At 34.7% G+C, this 18,209-nt stretch overlaps 1 protein-coding gene across 6 annotated transcripts in view; it reads right to left on the bottom strand.

Annotated features, from left to right (window-relative positions):
- Window positions 1-3,211: 3,211 nt before the first annotated feature.
- LOC136031019 (protein BCL9 homolog) overlaps window positions 3,212-18,209 on the bottom strand; it is a 97,778-nt gene continuing 82,780 nt past the window's right edge. For all 6 annotated transcript variants that reach the window (XM_065710197.1, XM_065710191.1, XM_065710194.1 and 3 more), the window contains exons 9-10: window positions 17,802-18,033; window positions 3,212-5,925 (exon numbers count right to left, since the gene is read on the bottom strand). In XM_065710197.1, coding sequence (XP_065566269.1) covers window positions 3,837-5,925; window positions 17,802-18,033 — 2,321 coding nt within the window. In that variant the 3' untranslated portion in view covers window positions 3,212-3,836. The remainder of the gene's footprint in view (window positions 5,926-17,801; window positions 18,034-18,209) is intronic.

Here is an 18,209-nt window from a genome sequence, read left to right on the forward strand (position 1 = left end):
TATTTTTTTTGTAGTTTTTGCCTTTTTTTTATTTTTTTTCAGTTTTTTTTTTAGTTATTAGATTTTTACCTTTTTTTAGTTTTTTTTAGTTTTTTAGCTTTTTTAGTTTTTTTTTCTTTTTAGTTTTTTTTGTAGTTTTTACCTTTTTTAGTTTTTTCTTCTTTTGTATTAGTGTGAAATAATTCAGACGTCATATGCGGACAAACATGACGTCACCTGATCCACGATCCACAGACAACTTATTTTTATATATATATATATATATATATATATATATATATATATATATATATATACTAGCTGTTGGGGTGGCGCTTCGCGCCACCCCAACACCTAGTTGGTGGGGGCGCTTCGCGCCCCCCCCCCCGCGCGCGTAAGTCGTTACGCGCCATATTAGTTACGCGCCATTGTAGTTGTGTCCCTATGTCCCACCTGTGAATATATATATATATATATATATATATATATATATATATATATATATATATATATATATATATATATATATATATGTTTTTAACTACGTAAAACTTGCGAATATACAACATTCTTTGCTGTCCCATTGTCTGTGCATATAAATAGATTGTCAGGTTTACCGACTCTTGAACATGCAACATATAATGGTCCATGGGAAAACAATCCGTATTCAGATCTATACCTCATGATTCTAATGATTGCCCTTGAGCTTTGTTGATGGTGATTGCTAATCGACCATTCCCTGAGTCGCCATCGTCATTTATATATCCCCCTGTGCACCCCGGCGTCCCCTTTGTAGTTATGTCCCTGTGTCCCGGTCGTCATTTATATTCCCTGTGTCCCGGTCGTCATTTGTATCCCGGTGTCCCGGTCTGTATATACATTCGTTTTTTAGTTTTGTTTTTCTCCTTTATTTTTTTCCTTTTTTCTTTTTTTTCTTTTTTAGTTTATTTAGATTTTTAGATTTTTTAGTTTTTTTATTAGTTTTTAGTTTTTTTGTAGTTTTTACCATTTTTTTAGTTTTTTTAGTTTTTTTTTTACTTATGTCCTGGTCGTCATTTATACTCCCTGTGTCCCGGTCGTCATTTGTGTCTCGGTGCTTTGTTGATTGCTAATTTATATTATATTTATATTTTTTATATTTATTAATATTTTTTTAGTTTTCTTTTTCTCTTATTTTTCAGTTTTTTCCTTTTTTTAGTTTTTTCTTTTTTAGTTTTTAGTTTTTTTTTGTTTTTTTACCTTTTTTTAGTTTTTTTAGTTTTTTTAGTTTTTTAGCTTTTTTAGTTTTTTTATTAGTTTTTAGTTTTTTTTTAGTTTTTGCCTTTTTTTAGTTTTTTCAGTTTTTTTTTAGTTTTTAGTTTTTTACCTTTTTTTTAGTTTTTTTTAGTTTTTTTTCTTTTTAGTTTTTTTGTAGTTTTTACCTTTTTTAGTTTTTTTTCTTCTTTTGTATTAGTGTGAAATAATTCAGACGTCATATGCGGACAAACACGACGTCACTCGACAGACAGACAGACAGACATAACCCACAAACAACTTATTTTTATATATATTTATTCATATTTTTTTAGTTTTCTTTTTCTCTTTTATTTTTCAGTTTTTTCCTTTTTTTTAGTTTTTTTCTTTTTTAGTTTTTAGTTTTTTACCTTTTTTTATTTTTTTTAGTTTTTTTAGTTTTTTAGCTTTTTTAGTTTTTTTATTAGTTTTTATTTTTTTTGTAGTTTTTGCCTTTTTTTATTTTTTTCAGTTTTTTTTTTAGTTATTAGATTTTTACCTTTTTTTAGTTTTTTTTAGTTTTTTAGCTTTTTTAGTTTTTTTTCTTTTTAGTTTTTTTTGTAGTTTTTACCTTTTTTAGTTTTTTTCTTCTTTTGTATTAGTGTGAAATAATTCAGACGTCATATGCGAACAAACATGACGTCACCTGATCCACAGATCCACACACAGACAACTTATTTTTATATATATAGATATATGGTGCTCTGTTCAGACTCTGGTCAGACTTACTCTTGGCGTCATTAGTTCCTGCGAGCTACAGTGGCCCCAGGATTTAACCATCAAGTTGTAAAGTCATCATATCTTAACCTAATTTTAATCTCTTTGTGCGTCAAGGAGGAGGGGGGGTAGCCAATATAAGCAATCAAACACTATCTATTAGCTTATACAACGAGTCAGTGTTGCCAGATCACACCGTAACATGGATTATGCTTGAGTGCTTTTGGCTCCTAATTAGGCAACATTCCGCATAATTATACTATATCTGGCAACAATGCCAAGAGTATGGTAAATTCATAAAAGGTAACTTGTTATAATACTACTAGCAACATAAAATACGTTTTTATCAGTCATTTTATGATTTTACTGGGTAACTTAAGATGGTGTTATTTACTTTTTTTTTTACTTGGGAATGAACTTGAGTTTCTGTCTTTCGAATTTCCCGTAGTTTGAGCTTCTAGTAAATGATCTAGGTTAAACGATCTAACAGCAGGTTGATATCTAACTTGGTGAATCAACTCCAATGGTACCACCCGGGCATTATTTGTAAAGCATTCTCCTGGATAGTCACATTCTTACAGAGCAGTAGCAGGTATTGATTAATCAATCCTAAGCCACCTTCCTTACAGTCCTAAGAGACTCCACATGGAAAATGCAATAGTTTGTATATGATGAATGCCATACAAAGGGGCACTAATTCAAGAAAATATAGGGGAGGGGAGGGGGGATTTTTTTTCGTTTTTGAAACGAAGATATAAAAAATGCATAGTTTCAAAATCTAGGGGAAGGGATGATATTTTTTTTTCATGAAAATACCAAAAAGTTGAGACTCAAACCGTTTTTGTAAAACCGAGATTCTTATTCTACTTTCTTAATATAAGCACGTTTGATCGATTGGTTTAATCCTAAATCTAATTTGGTTCTTCAAACAGTAAGAATTTTCTTCTTTTTCTAAAAAAAAAAGGCTATATTCCTTTTTTTCACTTATAAAAACAAAAGCTTTCGAAAAAAATTGCTTATGTTAAATCTTATAAGCCTAAAAAGACTTCTCTGCAAATATTTATAATTTTTTGTACAATCTCCTGGAATAGTTGTGTTGTAACATAACGCCTATTGAGTAACTGTAGCTGATATATTAATTACATAAAACGTCGCGGGAGTACTTGAATTCAACACTACAATAAATCACAAGATATTGTTCTTTCAAATTGTTACAAACTGAAAAAAAAAACCTTCAAAACTGTAGATTATATAAATGTATATTTTTTAATTTTTATCAAAATCAGTATTTACATATAATATAAAAGTTACAAATAATTCAACAACAAGTCTGTACATAATAGCTCAATTTGCCTACGCAAAAAACTTCTGCATAAAAAAGAAACAATTTATGACTAACAATTCATAATTAAGCTTATTCTCAGGATCTAGCAACTCAGTTTGGCAAGAGAAGTATATTATTAAATACTGATTTTTCTTACTTTAGAAATTTTTTCCAAATTTTCCAACTAAAATGCATAGAGAAATTTTAATCGAATGATAAAATATGGAGGAAGACTAGAAAAATATCCAGTTGCTCGTTTGGGGCTACGCCGTATAGAAAAGAACTAAGTTATATCACTGAGTATGTCAAATAGAAGAAGAAGAAGGAATAATGACAAAAGGAAGAAAGGGGTGCATGATGGCACAAATTCATTATTAAGTATACGAATCAAGAGAGTATAAGACGCACACAGACTCACATAATATTATGCCGAGTGCATTGTTTCAAAAATTATTGCTCACATTTTTTGTTCTATGTACAATCACTTCCAGTTTTTTTCTTTTTGATTAAGTCCATAATTGAGGTAGGATATGGGGTAGTGGGTTCACTTGGGACCAAAAAACGACTGACCAGCCATGCCCATGTTGGGGTTTCCCATTTGATTCCGACTGTTAGTCGCATAGAGCTGCTGCTGAAAATTGTGAAACTGTTGAGCATAATTAGGATCGGCTGCAGATGGGCCCATATAAGATCCTTTAAATTGGGGTCCATTCATTGGTTGGGATGGATCAGGTCCCATTTGAGATTGCTTCCCACCTGAGAATCCACCACTACTAGACATCATCATTGGATTATTTCCACCTGGATTGATAGGCATGGGACCACCACCACCAGCCATAAACATGGCATCGTTTGACATTGGACCACCAGGCCCTTGGTACATTCCACCCATTTGCTGAGGTCGCATCATCTGTCCAGGATTTGGACCTCTTCCTCCCCCCATACTCATTCCTTGAGAGCTCATGTTCATACTCATCCCACTTGGCATCATGTTCATGTTAGGACCAGGGCCCATCGGTCCCGTAGGCATACTCATACCCATTGGACCACCAGGACCCATGCCACCACCACCAGGTCCACCCATCATGCTCCCCATTGGCATTGATCCTATGGGACCGTTACCTCCCGGTCCAGGATTTCCCATTGGGCCATTCATACCCATCATATGATTAGGACCACCCATATTAGGCATAGGCATACCACCACTCATGTTCATTGGTCCACCACTGGACATATTTTGATTACCCGGACCATTGGGTCCCATCATACCCATGGGCATCCCACTTGTAGAACTGGAGTTAGGTCCTCCAGTGAAATACTGCATCCCCTGTGGTCCTCCACTTTTAGAATCCATGGGGCCACTAAATGTTGGCAGAAAATCTAACCTCGGAGGCCCTCTGGGACTTGAGTTCACTGTCTGAGGTCGTGAAGGCAGGTACTGTATTGTGTTGGGAGCACTTGGTATCACTTGTACATTAGCACCGTTGAAAGGTACTCCCTTAGCACCAGTAGGTCTGTTCATTGATGCATTATGGCCCATCATTCGTTGTGATACCATAGGACCTGGACCCATCATTTGCTGAGGACCTCCAGGTCCCATTTGAGGGTAGGGTCCGCCAGGACCAATAGATCTTTGCGGTCCGCCCATCATCATGGGATTCTGAGGCATTCCACTTTTCATCATGCTGGGATCTCCACTCATCATGGGATTTGGAGGACCTTGCATCATCGGGTTATATGCCCCTCCTCCATGCATACTCTGGATATTCATTTGTTGTATATTCATAGTAGCACTGACATACGTATTATTTACTGTTTGGGCAGCATTTGGGCCGCTACCCATCATAGGGCCGTCACCCATTTGTTGCATACCTTGCATAGAGGCTAAGGAAGTATTAAAATTAACCATTCCAACACCCATTTGGTTTGGCATGCCCATGCCACCAGAACCACCTGATGAAAAGCTCATGCTCTGGTTAGTTGGTGCCATTGATGTGATTAATGGAGGAGAACTAGGGCCAATGGCAGGGCCAACTGTGTTTGTTAATTGCTGGGACATTTGAGCCATAGAAGAGATTGGATCAAACATCTTTGAGCCCATTGGCCCACTCATAGGGTTGATTGGCACATTATCAGGCGGTCCACCAAAACCTCCAATATCACTCATTTTTGGCGGGGACACATCAAATAACGGAGAAGTTGATATCCTATTTTGAGACTGGTTAGAACTTTGCGACGTAAAACGGGCAAAATCACTTTCCATGTTCTGATTAGCACTATTGGGCGAGTTCGAAGCCGAGAATTTGTTCACATTATTGTCACTAGGCTGCACTGATTCAGAAACAGGAGTTTTTGGTCCACTTGGCACTTGAGGAGAAGGTCCAGCAAACCTCTGATTTTTGTTATCACTAGACTGATTTGAATTCACTTGCGAAGTAGGCTGACCCCCTGGGCTGGGTGCAGGAAAATTACCATTAGGTGTGTGTGGCGCTTGAGAGCCAGGATATCGTGGTGGAGGATTGTCGGCTGTGGAAGACGGCGTTGTAGGAGTATTTGGACCACCAGACATTCGAGGTCCACATTGCATTTCTGACGAAGAAGGAAGACCACTATCCATGCTTGATACTGGCATACTGAAAAAGAAAATGACATTTAGGTGTTTTCCTCTAACATTTAAGGGGAAAGTACAATACATATTGACAATAATTATAAAAAAAAGAATTGATCTGAGAAATTTTTTTTTGGTATTTTTTTAATGCTACAGTTTGTCGCACACAAACATCCTGGTATACAAGGCAAGTGTTCCCAATTCAAACAGATTTAAAATTGTTCAAAAATATATTTTCGAACCGAGTCAATCATATTCAAGTGATTGTTTAGTTGCTGAAACAGAGTATCATAGATACGCAATTAAAAGCACATTTAGGCCATTCTCAACATCTGTGTAATGGGAAACTACAATCAGTGAAAGATTTTCCCCAGCAAACAGCTAAAATTTGGCCCGACGATTGCTTAAAATCCCCAAGAGAGCATTTTCATAGGGTTACCAGCGACTCACTGACATGCAATATGGCACCGTATGCTATGAACTATGCGCATATTTAGTATATTGTAATTTATCAATGAATATGACCGCTATGGATAGAAGTTTTTCCCAAACAGCTTATTTGATTTGACAAAAGTTTGATAGGTTTACATATAAATGCGGCAACACACATAATCTTAATGTGATAAGATTCAAAATACTGCCTGTCTTATCCCCTAATCTAGGGTTAATATTGCACTGTCCAATATCAAGACATAAACAACATAAAATTCGTCATAAAATAGGGCTGCGTTAGTCATACAATTTCTGTACCCTTGGTTGTTTTTTTATTTTATACAAGTCACTGAGAATGTCGGTTACAAAAGCAAATATAATTAAAGAAAACCCAGAGGAATATAAACAGCGTAGGTACTAAAAAAAGGTAAAAGCTATTAAAAGTCCTGGTGTCAGTCTAGATGGCAATCAATTATCGGTCTTTTTAATAAATAAACCTGTAGGTTTTAATTTCCATACTATTTTAGCTAGTAATTTCTTTAAAATTTAGTAAACAACATAAAACTCGTCATAAACAATATCAGTTACAACAGCAAATATAAACTAAAGAAATTCAGAGAAGTATAAACAGCGTAGGTACTAAAAGAGGGTAAAAGCTATTAAAAGTCCTGGCCTCAGTCTAGATGGCAATCAATTAGAAGTTTTTTTTTTAAATAAATTAATAACTGTTGATTAACGATAATATCAGATAATATCGATTAAGGTAATTTCAGAACATTATTTGTATACTCAACAATAAACGTTGGACAAGGATGTCACCATTAAACGAACAAAACACATCCACTTATTTTGAAGGGTTAACAGTCGTGATTCCCAACCTAGGGTGCAGGCCCCACCGGTGGGGCATGGCAATATTTTGGTGGGTCATTTGCAGGACGTGTCCCCTTCGGCTGAATGTACTTTAGAGCCTAAATTTTGAAGAAACAAAATTTCATGTTAATGACGCCACATTCATATACATTTAAAGAGCATAAAATACACGTTAGTATTGCAATGACGATATACATTGTATAAAAGGTGGTGCATTAAAAAAATATGTTTTATTAGTATGAAATACGCCTAGAGGAGACCCATAAAAAGATACCAATTTATGGCATTTTAAGCTTCCTTCAGATGAATACACATATAACTTTGAATAGAAACTATATACCACGAGGGGGGGGGCATTAGGATTTCAGAAATGCCAAGGTAGGGTATGGCCCAAAACCGGTTGGGAGCCACAGTAAAGGCGCTTTTCAAATTTTCGGACAGTAATTACAGTTTACTACGGGACAAATAAAACTAAGTTAAAAAACTGTATATTAATTCATCTTATACATGCATGCACACAGAAATTTATTTCCTACGGGGGGGGGGATCTTCAAGTTAGGGAAAACCAAAAGTAAACACAAATATATATAAAACACATGAATTAGTTGAGATACCGTAAGAACCAAGATTTCAGAGAGGGACTAGGCTCAAAACCCCCTCCTAACTTTACATGCCTAATCTGTTAAATTCTTTGTCTTTATAACATTGCAAACCATCTAGTAATGAAGGTTGTTAGAACACTCTGTCAACATTTAACAATATCTCAACATTGTTTACTCGATTTTATTAGACTCGGGGGTGACGGTTTGGCCCAACTACACGTTTAAAACTTCTGGTTTATGTACATGCATAATACTATGCTATACATATTATATATATAGTACTATTATACAACCCCTCTCCCCCTTCGGAAACCAAATCAGGACTCCAATATATTTAATTAGAATTGATAATTTCAATATTGAAGGAATTCCTGTTTCGACAGAAGTCAATCATAAATGAAAACATTCCCCAGTAAGAGAAAGCGACTTCACTAATCTTCTCCGAACATTAATCTCCTTTACTCCCACACGTGATAAAATCTATTGATCCGTCCATGTTACGCGCATTTACTCCAGTACTTCCTATTCAATCCCTGTCTCTTCCAACGAAACCAATGTCTCCTCACCTACAGAAAAAGGCTGACTTTTACAAGGTTTTCAAAAAAATCAGCAGATAGTATGTGAAGGAAAAACTGAAGTCCGCGTTATTACACAACCAGATGCATCTTAAAAAAATTGAAAAAAAAAGACTTCCGATTTTTAATGGAAAAGACCTCCATACGCAGCAGTTATAGTTTTTGGTAGTAACGTGCGGCAAATTAAAAAAATAAATAAATGTGGATGAAAATCAGCAAAAAAAAAAAAAAAATAAAAATAAAAAAAAAACATCGAATCAAACAACTTAACAAACCGTAGCTTTTGGAAAAAATCGATCGCATACCCAGGTTCGACGCTCGTATTTAAGTTCTAAGCTTTCACTAGCTAAGCATGACAATACGAAAAAACGAAAGATAAAACGAAGTCTCATCTAATTTTTACGGTTATTTTTTTTTACTTCATTCATGGACTTTAGCCTACTATTCCTATTCCTTTTTTACTTATAACGGTTGAGGGGACGTTTCATTTTAAATGTTAGCATTCTTTCCCTGTTTTCACTGTCTGTGAATTGCCACATTTTTCTTGTTGTGATTCGTTTTCTCGTATTGTTCAACTCTTACAGGAGATTGGGAAGAGCATTTTCCAGGGACTAAGGGGAAAACAACACCGAGAAAGTAAATCTGTATGTCACAATTCTTCAGGGGGAGGTGTCCATTGTACACAACCATTTTTGATAGAATTATCACAGTATTTATTTTAAGAGTTGTGATATTCTGGCTTCTTTGGCCTGTGCAAAGTGCTAAGAGATAGTTGGATCTGCTGCGTCAATGGAGCAATTCAATACGAAACTTAATACGGCACTTTGTCGACAAAAGCGATGTCCACCAGTGGCGTAATTTCATCACAATCCATAGGGGGGGGGGCAGAATTTGAGCCAATTCTCCCAAATCAAGCGGAAATGACAATGAAAACTGACAAATTAGCCATATAGTTCCATAAGGTAAAGATACAATAAAGAAAACTGACCCGTTTCAGTAGATGCTTAAATTATGCAGGATTATCGTAGTTTTGACAAGATTTTTGAAGAAATGAATATTCTAGCAGGGGGAGGGAGGGAGGCAAATTAGGGTCTGAAGGGGATAAACCGAGGCCTGGAATCCCAGCATTTTGAAATGACCAGTATCTTCCAAATGTGATAGACAATGAATCGGGCAGTGCTAAGGGACAGTTGGATCTGCTGCATCAATGGATCAATTTTTGGGGGCAATTCAACATGAAATTTAATACTGCACTTTGTCGACAAAAGGGATGACAGAAATTTCGTCATGATCCTTGGGGGGGCAGAATTGGAGCCAATTTTCCCAAATCAAGTGAAAATGACAGTGAAAACTGACAAATTAGCCATATAGTTCCATTAAAGTAAAGATACAATAAAGAAAACTGACCCGTTTCAGTGGATGCTGAAATTATGCAGGATTATCGTAGTTTTGACAGGATTTTAAGAGACGAATATTTTAGCAGGGGGAGGGAGGGGGCAAATTAGGGTCTGAAGGGGATAAACCGAGGTCTGGAAGGGCACCCTGCCCCATAGTAGATTACGCCCCTCATGACTCTGACAAGAATGACATTCCCCTGAGACCCACACTTTAGTATACTTTCCAAATGGGTGTTATTATATATAAGATTTCCTTTGCAGGCACAGACCAAACTGGCAGAATTGAAACCCATCTACAATCGAAAAGACTCCAACCCTGAAAGAGTATTTAGCCACATAATCCCAGCATTTTGAGATGACCAGTATCTTCCAATTGTGACTGACAATGAATCAGACATTCTAGACAATGATACTCAGGCCACATTACAGTCGCATTTGTCAGTCAAAATCAAATTACGCACTACAGCACAAATAATGCACGCCGCTCAGAGTTCCTCGCATAGAAAACTGTTCAACTTGCAAGCATAACATTTTGATCCACCAAACAACAAGGTCATATCCATGAGGATTAAGGGGTTTGAACCCCACCCCACCCCCAAAATTTTTGTCCTATTCATAGAAACAAAACAAAAATGAATAAGAACAAATTTGACACGTTTTTAAGTTTTTTTGTGAATATCCCTCCCAAATTTTTTTTTTACCTCCCAAATCATAAAGCTTCGCGTGGGCAAGATAGGAGTTTTCATAACTGTATTGATATCTAAGCTGTGTTATCGACATATTAGACTCTGGAACTGCTCGGGCATGAGCCAAATTAAACATAGTGATCGCCATGTACAATTTTAGTCCTGTATCCTACGGCACAGGAGTTGAAACCCATCTTCTTCTTGTTTTAGGTCAGTTTTATCGAATGGAAGCAATACGGAATTCGGCTCATTAGTCTGTATTGGTCCCGGTGGCAGAGAAAAGACAAGCAGAAGAAATCTTAATCATCAGGCTCCTATATATGGAGATCACTTCTTGATTCCATCCAACTAGCAAAAAAACGAACTTGGCAAGTAAAAACAAATTGCGATGTTGCCAAGCGAAGGGATGAGCACTGTAGGCCATAGGTACACATGACATTGTATTTCCGGTGATGCCTGCCTCAACTTCTTCAGGATGCTTGAAATAATCAAGTTTATTCTTCAATACCATCTAGAATGCCTGATCTCCACAAGAATGCTCCTCATTTCAATTGTTGGATATCAAACAAGAAATAGTTCATCGCAATTGCTAAAAAACACGCCAGCATGATTTGGGTTCGTCATCCGCTTATTAATAGAATTATAATTTAGCCTAAAAAGCAGATACCCGCTCAACATACTTGACTAACTTGATTGACGGGTTCTTTTTCTTTCAACATTTATCATTCAAACAGACACAAAAAATGGTTTCTATCTAACGAATCTTGTCTCTAATTTTAAATATTTCTACCATCGTTCATGATATAAGGCATTTTGAAATAGGGGAGGGTGGTTGATAGAAAAAAGCAAATTATATTTTAGAAAAGGGGTGGTTTTGTTTGGTATTTGTATTTTTAAGGTCGCCTGGGTAAAAGTATTTCATGTATAAATACTCGTCTTTCAGTATTCGTGTCTTCACGCAGAGATATTGAAATATCCATATAAGGACGCCCAAACGAAGGTTACTGGCGACACGAGGCCAACTACGATCTTTGCCTCCTGCCCTAAACGCTCCTCTAGGTTTCAAAGAGAACGATTGCCGATTCACACCCTCAGTGAAACGTGTGGCAAACACGTCAGAATATATAGTAAGATGGCAAGACCAGCCAGTTATTTGATCAAATGTCTAGAGTTTTTATCGAGGTGTTCCCCGCCCTTCGCCTGCAGGTGTATATCCCGGAGCGGCTTTACGCGCCGCATATGACATGCTTCTGCAATATGTGACCCGTGCTACTTGTACACAATATTTTTATATTTTTATAACATTCACCAGTATTTTCACACTGTTGCAACTCATCGAGTACTTTCATTGCTTTGTTTTATGCTATTTGTATCCTTTTGTAGTTACTTGTGAAATCACTGGCTCATACCGATCACCCGTACCCAATATAGGGTTCAGAAATGGAGCTATATATGAGTGTGAGGGTCAATTCTCACTAGTTTCTTTCAACTAAGATTGCAGTCAATATGGAATCTTAGGGACCGTTCACACTAGTGAATAAGGCATATAATTCAAAAAATTATGAGCCTTGTACACGAAAATCTGTGATAAAATTTGTACACGCGTGTGTTAAAATTCAGTACATTAAAAATTAACAGAAGCGAGTCCTATTTTCTGTGCTAACAATTATACATGGAGTATTCGAAGCCAAAAGGTTGCCGACTTTCGTATCACCTGTGTATTTAAGAGCGGAAAGAAGAAATGTCTAATATTTTGTTTTGCCAAAAATGAGTTATTGAAATGGAAAATGAATGGAATTTTATGAGTTGCTTTTATTGAGAATTAATAAAGAGAGAGTACTGACTCTGCTAATGTAACAAAATGGCAGTTGAGCAAGTTTAACAACAACTTTAAACTTGCTGTGATAATTGAAAACATTTGGTGTACAAATTTTTCAACTATGAACGGGCGTGGAGAATAAGGGTTATACATGTATAGTTTATTGTTTTGTTTTTTTCATACGTAAGCCTGAACAGTCCTTTAGGTAACAGATGTTTTAGACTTGTTGGATAACTCCAGAATCCATTGCAGAATCCAGTGGAGATAGAGACCCAATTCTGCTAAAAATCATGAAGGTGGTCTTCCTTATATTAACAGCAAGGCAATTCACACTCACAAAACACAAAGACACTCGAATGGACTATTTGCTTTTTTTACGATTTCTTGAACCGATCTGTCAAAAACGGTAATGGCTGTTTTATAAGCAAAAAGAAATTTTACCGATATAAGTGATATGGTAAAAACACTCGACATGAGCGTTAACTTAGAGAAAACTAAGCTGACATAAAATACATCCATATCAACCGATGAGCGGTACGGTAAAAACACATGACATGAGCGTTAACTCAGAGAAAACTAAGCTAACATAAATGCGTCCATATAAACCGATGAACAATACGAAAAAAAAAAAAAAAAAAAAAAAACCCTCGACAAACCGTCATTCTAAAAGAAAAGTCTACGGCCAATGCTGACATAAACATAAAATATAGCTCTATCAAATAAATATGGTTTTTAGATTGAAATACGTTACGCATATATTTCTAAACAACACGTATATAATTATCAGCTTAAAAAATATTATGCCTGCCCAGTCCTTAAGAATCGGACTGTCACTATTGATATTAAGTGATATTTTGTTATTTGCAAGCTTTCAAGCAGCAAAGGTGTCATTATCTTGTTTTCAAGAAGAAATAGAGTACAAGATAATTGCAAAAAAAAAATGAACAAAAATAAAAAAAGACACAAAGAAGAACATTATGTTAAGAGTTACATACAGCGTGTAAAAAGGCACAAAGAAGAACACTAAGTTATAGAGTTACATATAGTTTATAATATTAGTGGTGATCAGGAGTAAAAATTTCTTTTATACTCTTTGATTACATAGTAAATTCGTTTTGTCACTATTGTTACATTTTTTTTTTTTTAGTTTTAATTTAGAGCTGCGGTTGGGCGGCAGTTTTTGAAGTTTTTGATTGTACTCACATTAAATCAAGGGTTTTGGCGTTTTTCAGACGCACTCATTATGCATAACAATCTGGTATTTCCTCAAAATAATGAAAGCCAGAATTATATTAATAGGACTTCAGTGGGGGTATGTTATTTTTAATATTTAATTACTTATATGACAACAAATTTGGCAGCTAATTATATGTAAGATTTGGCAACAAAGCATAATTACACAATTGTGTTTCGTCATTAAAAAAATATACAGCTAATAGATGTTGGCTTTTTTACTAAAGGAAAAAAAAGAGAAAAGAACGCCATTTGATCCATTAGAACCGTTACATAGGTAGTCACCTAATGGGGGGGGGGGTCAAATAAAGACGCAAAAAGAGAAGCATGTGAAAAATCAAGGTAAATATATGGTTATCGTGAAAACCTAGAGATTTCGGAGGGGGGGGGGGTGCCTGATAATGATGATTAAACCAAATTAAATAGTTCAAAGAAAACTGGAAACTGATTAAAACCGAATCTTTGATGGTTTAACACGGTTGTAGAATAGATTAAAAACAACTAGGACTTATTGACAATGAAGCGTTACCCAGCAAAAAATCAAGTCAGGCTAGAATTGAGCTAAATTTAACTAAAATTTGGATTTTAATTCAAGATCTAAGTTCCTTTAAACGCAACCTGATGCTTTCTCAAAGTAGAGATTTTTTTTTTTTTTTACCGTTTTTTTTTTTATTAGTTAGTCCACAGAACATAGGCTAGCAAAAAAAAATATGCGCAGAACTCTTATTGTGCCCTTTTGACAAAAGAGGATATCTTCGACCGATTACAAAAACAGAAGAGATATAAATGCAATAAATTTACAACTAATATTTTTGTTTATGTTTCCCAATCAGCTTTACGATTTTGCTTACGTAAGACAATGCTAGTTGGGATTGTTTCTATAAAAACCGAACTTAAAACATAATTTGAGAAACAGTGTATTTGACACATGCCTGCCTTATAAAAACAAAATAAAAAAAAGGGGGGTGATACTTGTTGGTTATTGGAAAGACATTTAAGAATTACGCTTGGGTTACACCTCCGAAAACCGGTTTCATAGTAACAAAAATAAGTAATGGATGATACAATGCATTGGACTTAGACAGAATACATTGAACTTGTATAATTTGGACTATATATTTGCACATCAGGGGTAGGGGTGTGGGTTAGTTTAGATTACGTTAGGTTGGGTTAGGTTTCCATAATTTTGTTTCTAAAGTATTATTTTATCATCAGGTTTTATTATTTTTCATTAGGATTAACCTAACTTCACTTTTTGGTTGTGTTTTCAATAGCGGACAAGTACCGAGGAGATTTTCTAATGTCCAAGGGAAAATATTACTTTGGGGGGGGGTGCATAAAGGCGCATATTGGAATTTGTACAGGTAGACATGTTGGGTGAGATTTTAAAGCAAATACATGACTGTATAACTACTAACCACAAGTAAAACTACAATGCAACAAATTTAGATGCAGAGGTCGAAAGGTTCAACGCTTAGTGGGTGGAGGGGGAGGAGTAGGAGTCTTATCAAGGGAAGGGCTTGAAACTATGATCTAAATAGACTTTTAGGCCATTATTTTCAAGTTATTCTGGAAGAAGGTCTTTCGGATCAATTTCACTGCCATTTCCCTATGTGACGACATGTCAAGAGAGCAGTCTTCTGAAAGCAAACCACTAAGACAGCCTTCACAGAACTTGAAGGACAAGCACGGTTTTGATTGCTCATGCCTAGATGGGATTTAACTGAAATTTCCCTAGATTTTCGAAGTATAATAATTTTCAACAAGATAATACGAAAAAAGGGAAGAAAAAATGGACTTGAGAGACACCAATTATAAATATAAATTCAATATTGGGAGGGTAGTCTTTTTCTTTTATTTTTTCTTTATCTTGCAAACTTTTGGTTACTGGCAAGGAAAAATTAAACTTTAAGCTCTTATACACCAGGGCATAAATGTTAAACCTTTCTGTGATTAGGCAAAAACCAGTACCATTAAATCACCATGTTTTAGGGATGTTGCATTCCTTTTGCTAAGGACTTAATTTCAAAAAAAGAAGAGGGCTTAGAATAGTAGTTAACCAAAAAAGCTACTATTTTCATAACAATTAAATAATCAAGACAAGTATTTATAAAAAAAACTAGGTGTTGAGGAGGAAGTACAAAATCACCGAACCCTTCCCAGACACTATCGTAATTGCCAGGCTAAATATCAGAAGATTTCAAGAAAGAAAAACAACGTAATGAAATTAATATAAAAACAACAAGAGTAGAAAAGATAGTTAAATGTAAATAAAAATAACAAGATATAGCAGCAAGAATTTGTAATATAAAGGACAGGACAAATAGAAAAATAAGAAATATATTATTACTAAGCTAGAACTAAACCATTGATTGTGCCAAAAACCCTTTCTTCCGACTGCCTCACCCATTTCAAAAAGAAGAAAAGAAATAATATATAATATAATATAACATAACATAAAATATTATAATATAATGAACGGTTGAAAGAGTTTGAGAAAGTGAGAAAGTTTTTAGGACATTAGCATGTCTTGATAGAAAAATACAAATAGTATCACCACTGACAGCGCAGGGACATCCCCGAAAAATTAAAAAAAAAAAAGCGTTAAAAGAAACTTAACGAGAACAAATATAAATGATAGGACAAAATAAGAAATATGTTACTATTAAGCAGGAGTAACTGAAATAGCATACTTTATTTGAAGAAAACAAATATAAATAATAGGACAAAATAAGAAATACGTTATTATTAAGTAGGAGTAACTGAAATAGCATACTATCAAACACAGCATATATTATTGAAGTAACATATAAATAATATGTTATTTGAATTAAATTAGGATCCAACCTAAATTCTTCTAGAAAAATAGGAGCAGATCGAGATAGTGGTTTTGGTGGCACAAGCGAATATTCGCCCCTCCCGCAGGAAGTCCAAAATTACTTTAATTACTAGGTTGGAGTTGGAAATAACTATGGAAAGCCATTTGTATTTTATTTTTTGGTTCAGTGACAGTTTGAAAATATCAGCAATTTCGTTTCCATCGTTAATCTTTTATCACGCCTTTTTTAAAATCTAGTTTCACCTGCATAGTTTAAGCTGACGTTACTAGCAAAATTTATAACAATTTCAAGCCATTATATTTTTTTTATTCTTCATCGATTGGCACACACATTTTGACCAAAAAAAGTTATTCAAACTATAATCAAACGGTAAAATTTTCAAAGGCCTATGAACGTAAACAATTACCACTTCAACTATCGATTCTGTATTGATTTGTATATAAATTTAAGAAAAGAAAAAAAATACATCCCATTACCTCAATATTTACCTGATTTTTTTCTATTATTGGTTTCTCATACCTTTTACATACTTTTTAAGCTTCACATACTCTTTACATGTTCTCACTCTTAACAATGGCTTTTTACCAGCAAAATTAACCAGCATAACTGTTACCAATAAAATTCATAAACATCTTAAGGCTTAGATTCTTTCGTATTTCTCTATGGATTAGCATGAAAAATTTTGGCAAAAGAAAAAAAACTCAAATTATTCATACTGTACAAAAAAAGGAAATTTTTCAAGGATCGCCTCTGAATTATTTGTCTTTATATTGTTTTTAATATATATATATGTATATATATATATATATATATATATATATATATATATATATATATATATATATATATATATATATATATATATATATATCCATTATTTTTATGGGCCATTATGCCATTATGGGAAGGTAAACTTTGCCATAACGGCAAATTTTATGAACTTGTCTTAAGTCTATTATGATAGATCATAGATACTGGCTATGCTGTTTGACCAATGTAATTGGATGGATGAGTAGGGTTAAGGCCTCATTCAAGTAATGATCTATATTATTTATTAAAGTAGGAAAACAGTCTTCCTTTCTCTTTTTGTCTTTCTTTTTTGTTTACATGTTTTTTTTATGGTGTATGTTTATTTCTGTGTTTGTACTGTTGCATTGATGATTTCTTTTTCCATTATAAGTTTCTGACAAAAAAAAAATGTCTCCAATTACACCAGTATTCACCTACCTTTCTTCTATTATCGGTTTCTCATACCCTTTGCCTACTTCAAAAACTTAACATAACCAAAGTAAAACAGTTCAAAATAGGGTTTCATCCCTATTTTGAACTGCTTTACTTTCGTCATGGAAAGGCAGTGTGGTCTTCGAAGTTAACTTAACATAACCTTTACAGACTTTATATATTTTTACACTTACATATGGCCTTACCAAGAAAGTTAGACTCTTACCTTGGTGATAGAAGATCAGTTTCTCTAAGGCTTGTGTTTGGCTGTTTTTGAATTGTTAACTCCTGACCTTCAAAATATTGTATTTGCTGGGGTGAAGGTACCGGCATCAAGTTCGGTTCCTTTGTCCCTGTCGGTGTTGTATTTTGACATTTCTGTTGATTTGAAGTGTTTTGGCCTTGATTTAAAGTTTGACCCTGACTAAATGGTGGCATAGGACGTCCAAATATCTCACCTGCTTAAGAAAATTAAGCATTAGAATTAGAAATGTAAAAATATGTATGGAATTGAATATAGAGGTAAGATTATTTTTGCATTCTTAGTCAAACAAAAAAAGCAGAGTAAAAGAAATGAAAAAGGAAGAAAATGGTACCTAAATAGAAAGAATCAACATCTACACAAGAAAAAGTA

This window comes from Artemia franciscana, chromosome 9 (assembly GCF_032884065.1).
Source record: "Artemia franciscana chromosome 9, ASM3288406v1, whole genome shotgun sequence".
NCBI lineage: Eukaryota > Metazoa > Arthropoda > Branchiopoda > Anostraca > Artemiidae > Artemia > Artemia franciscana.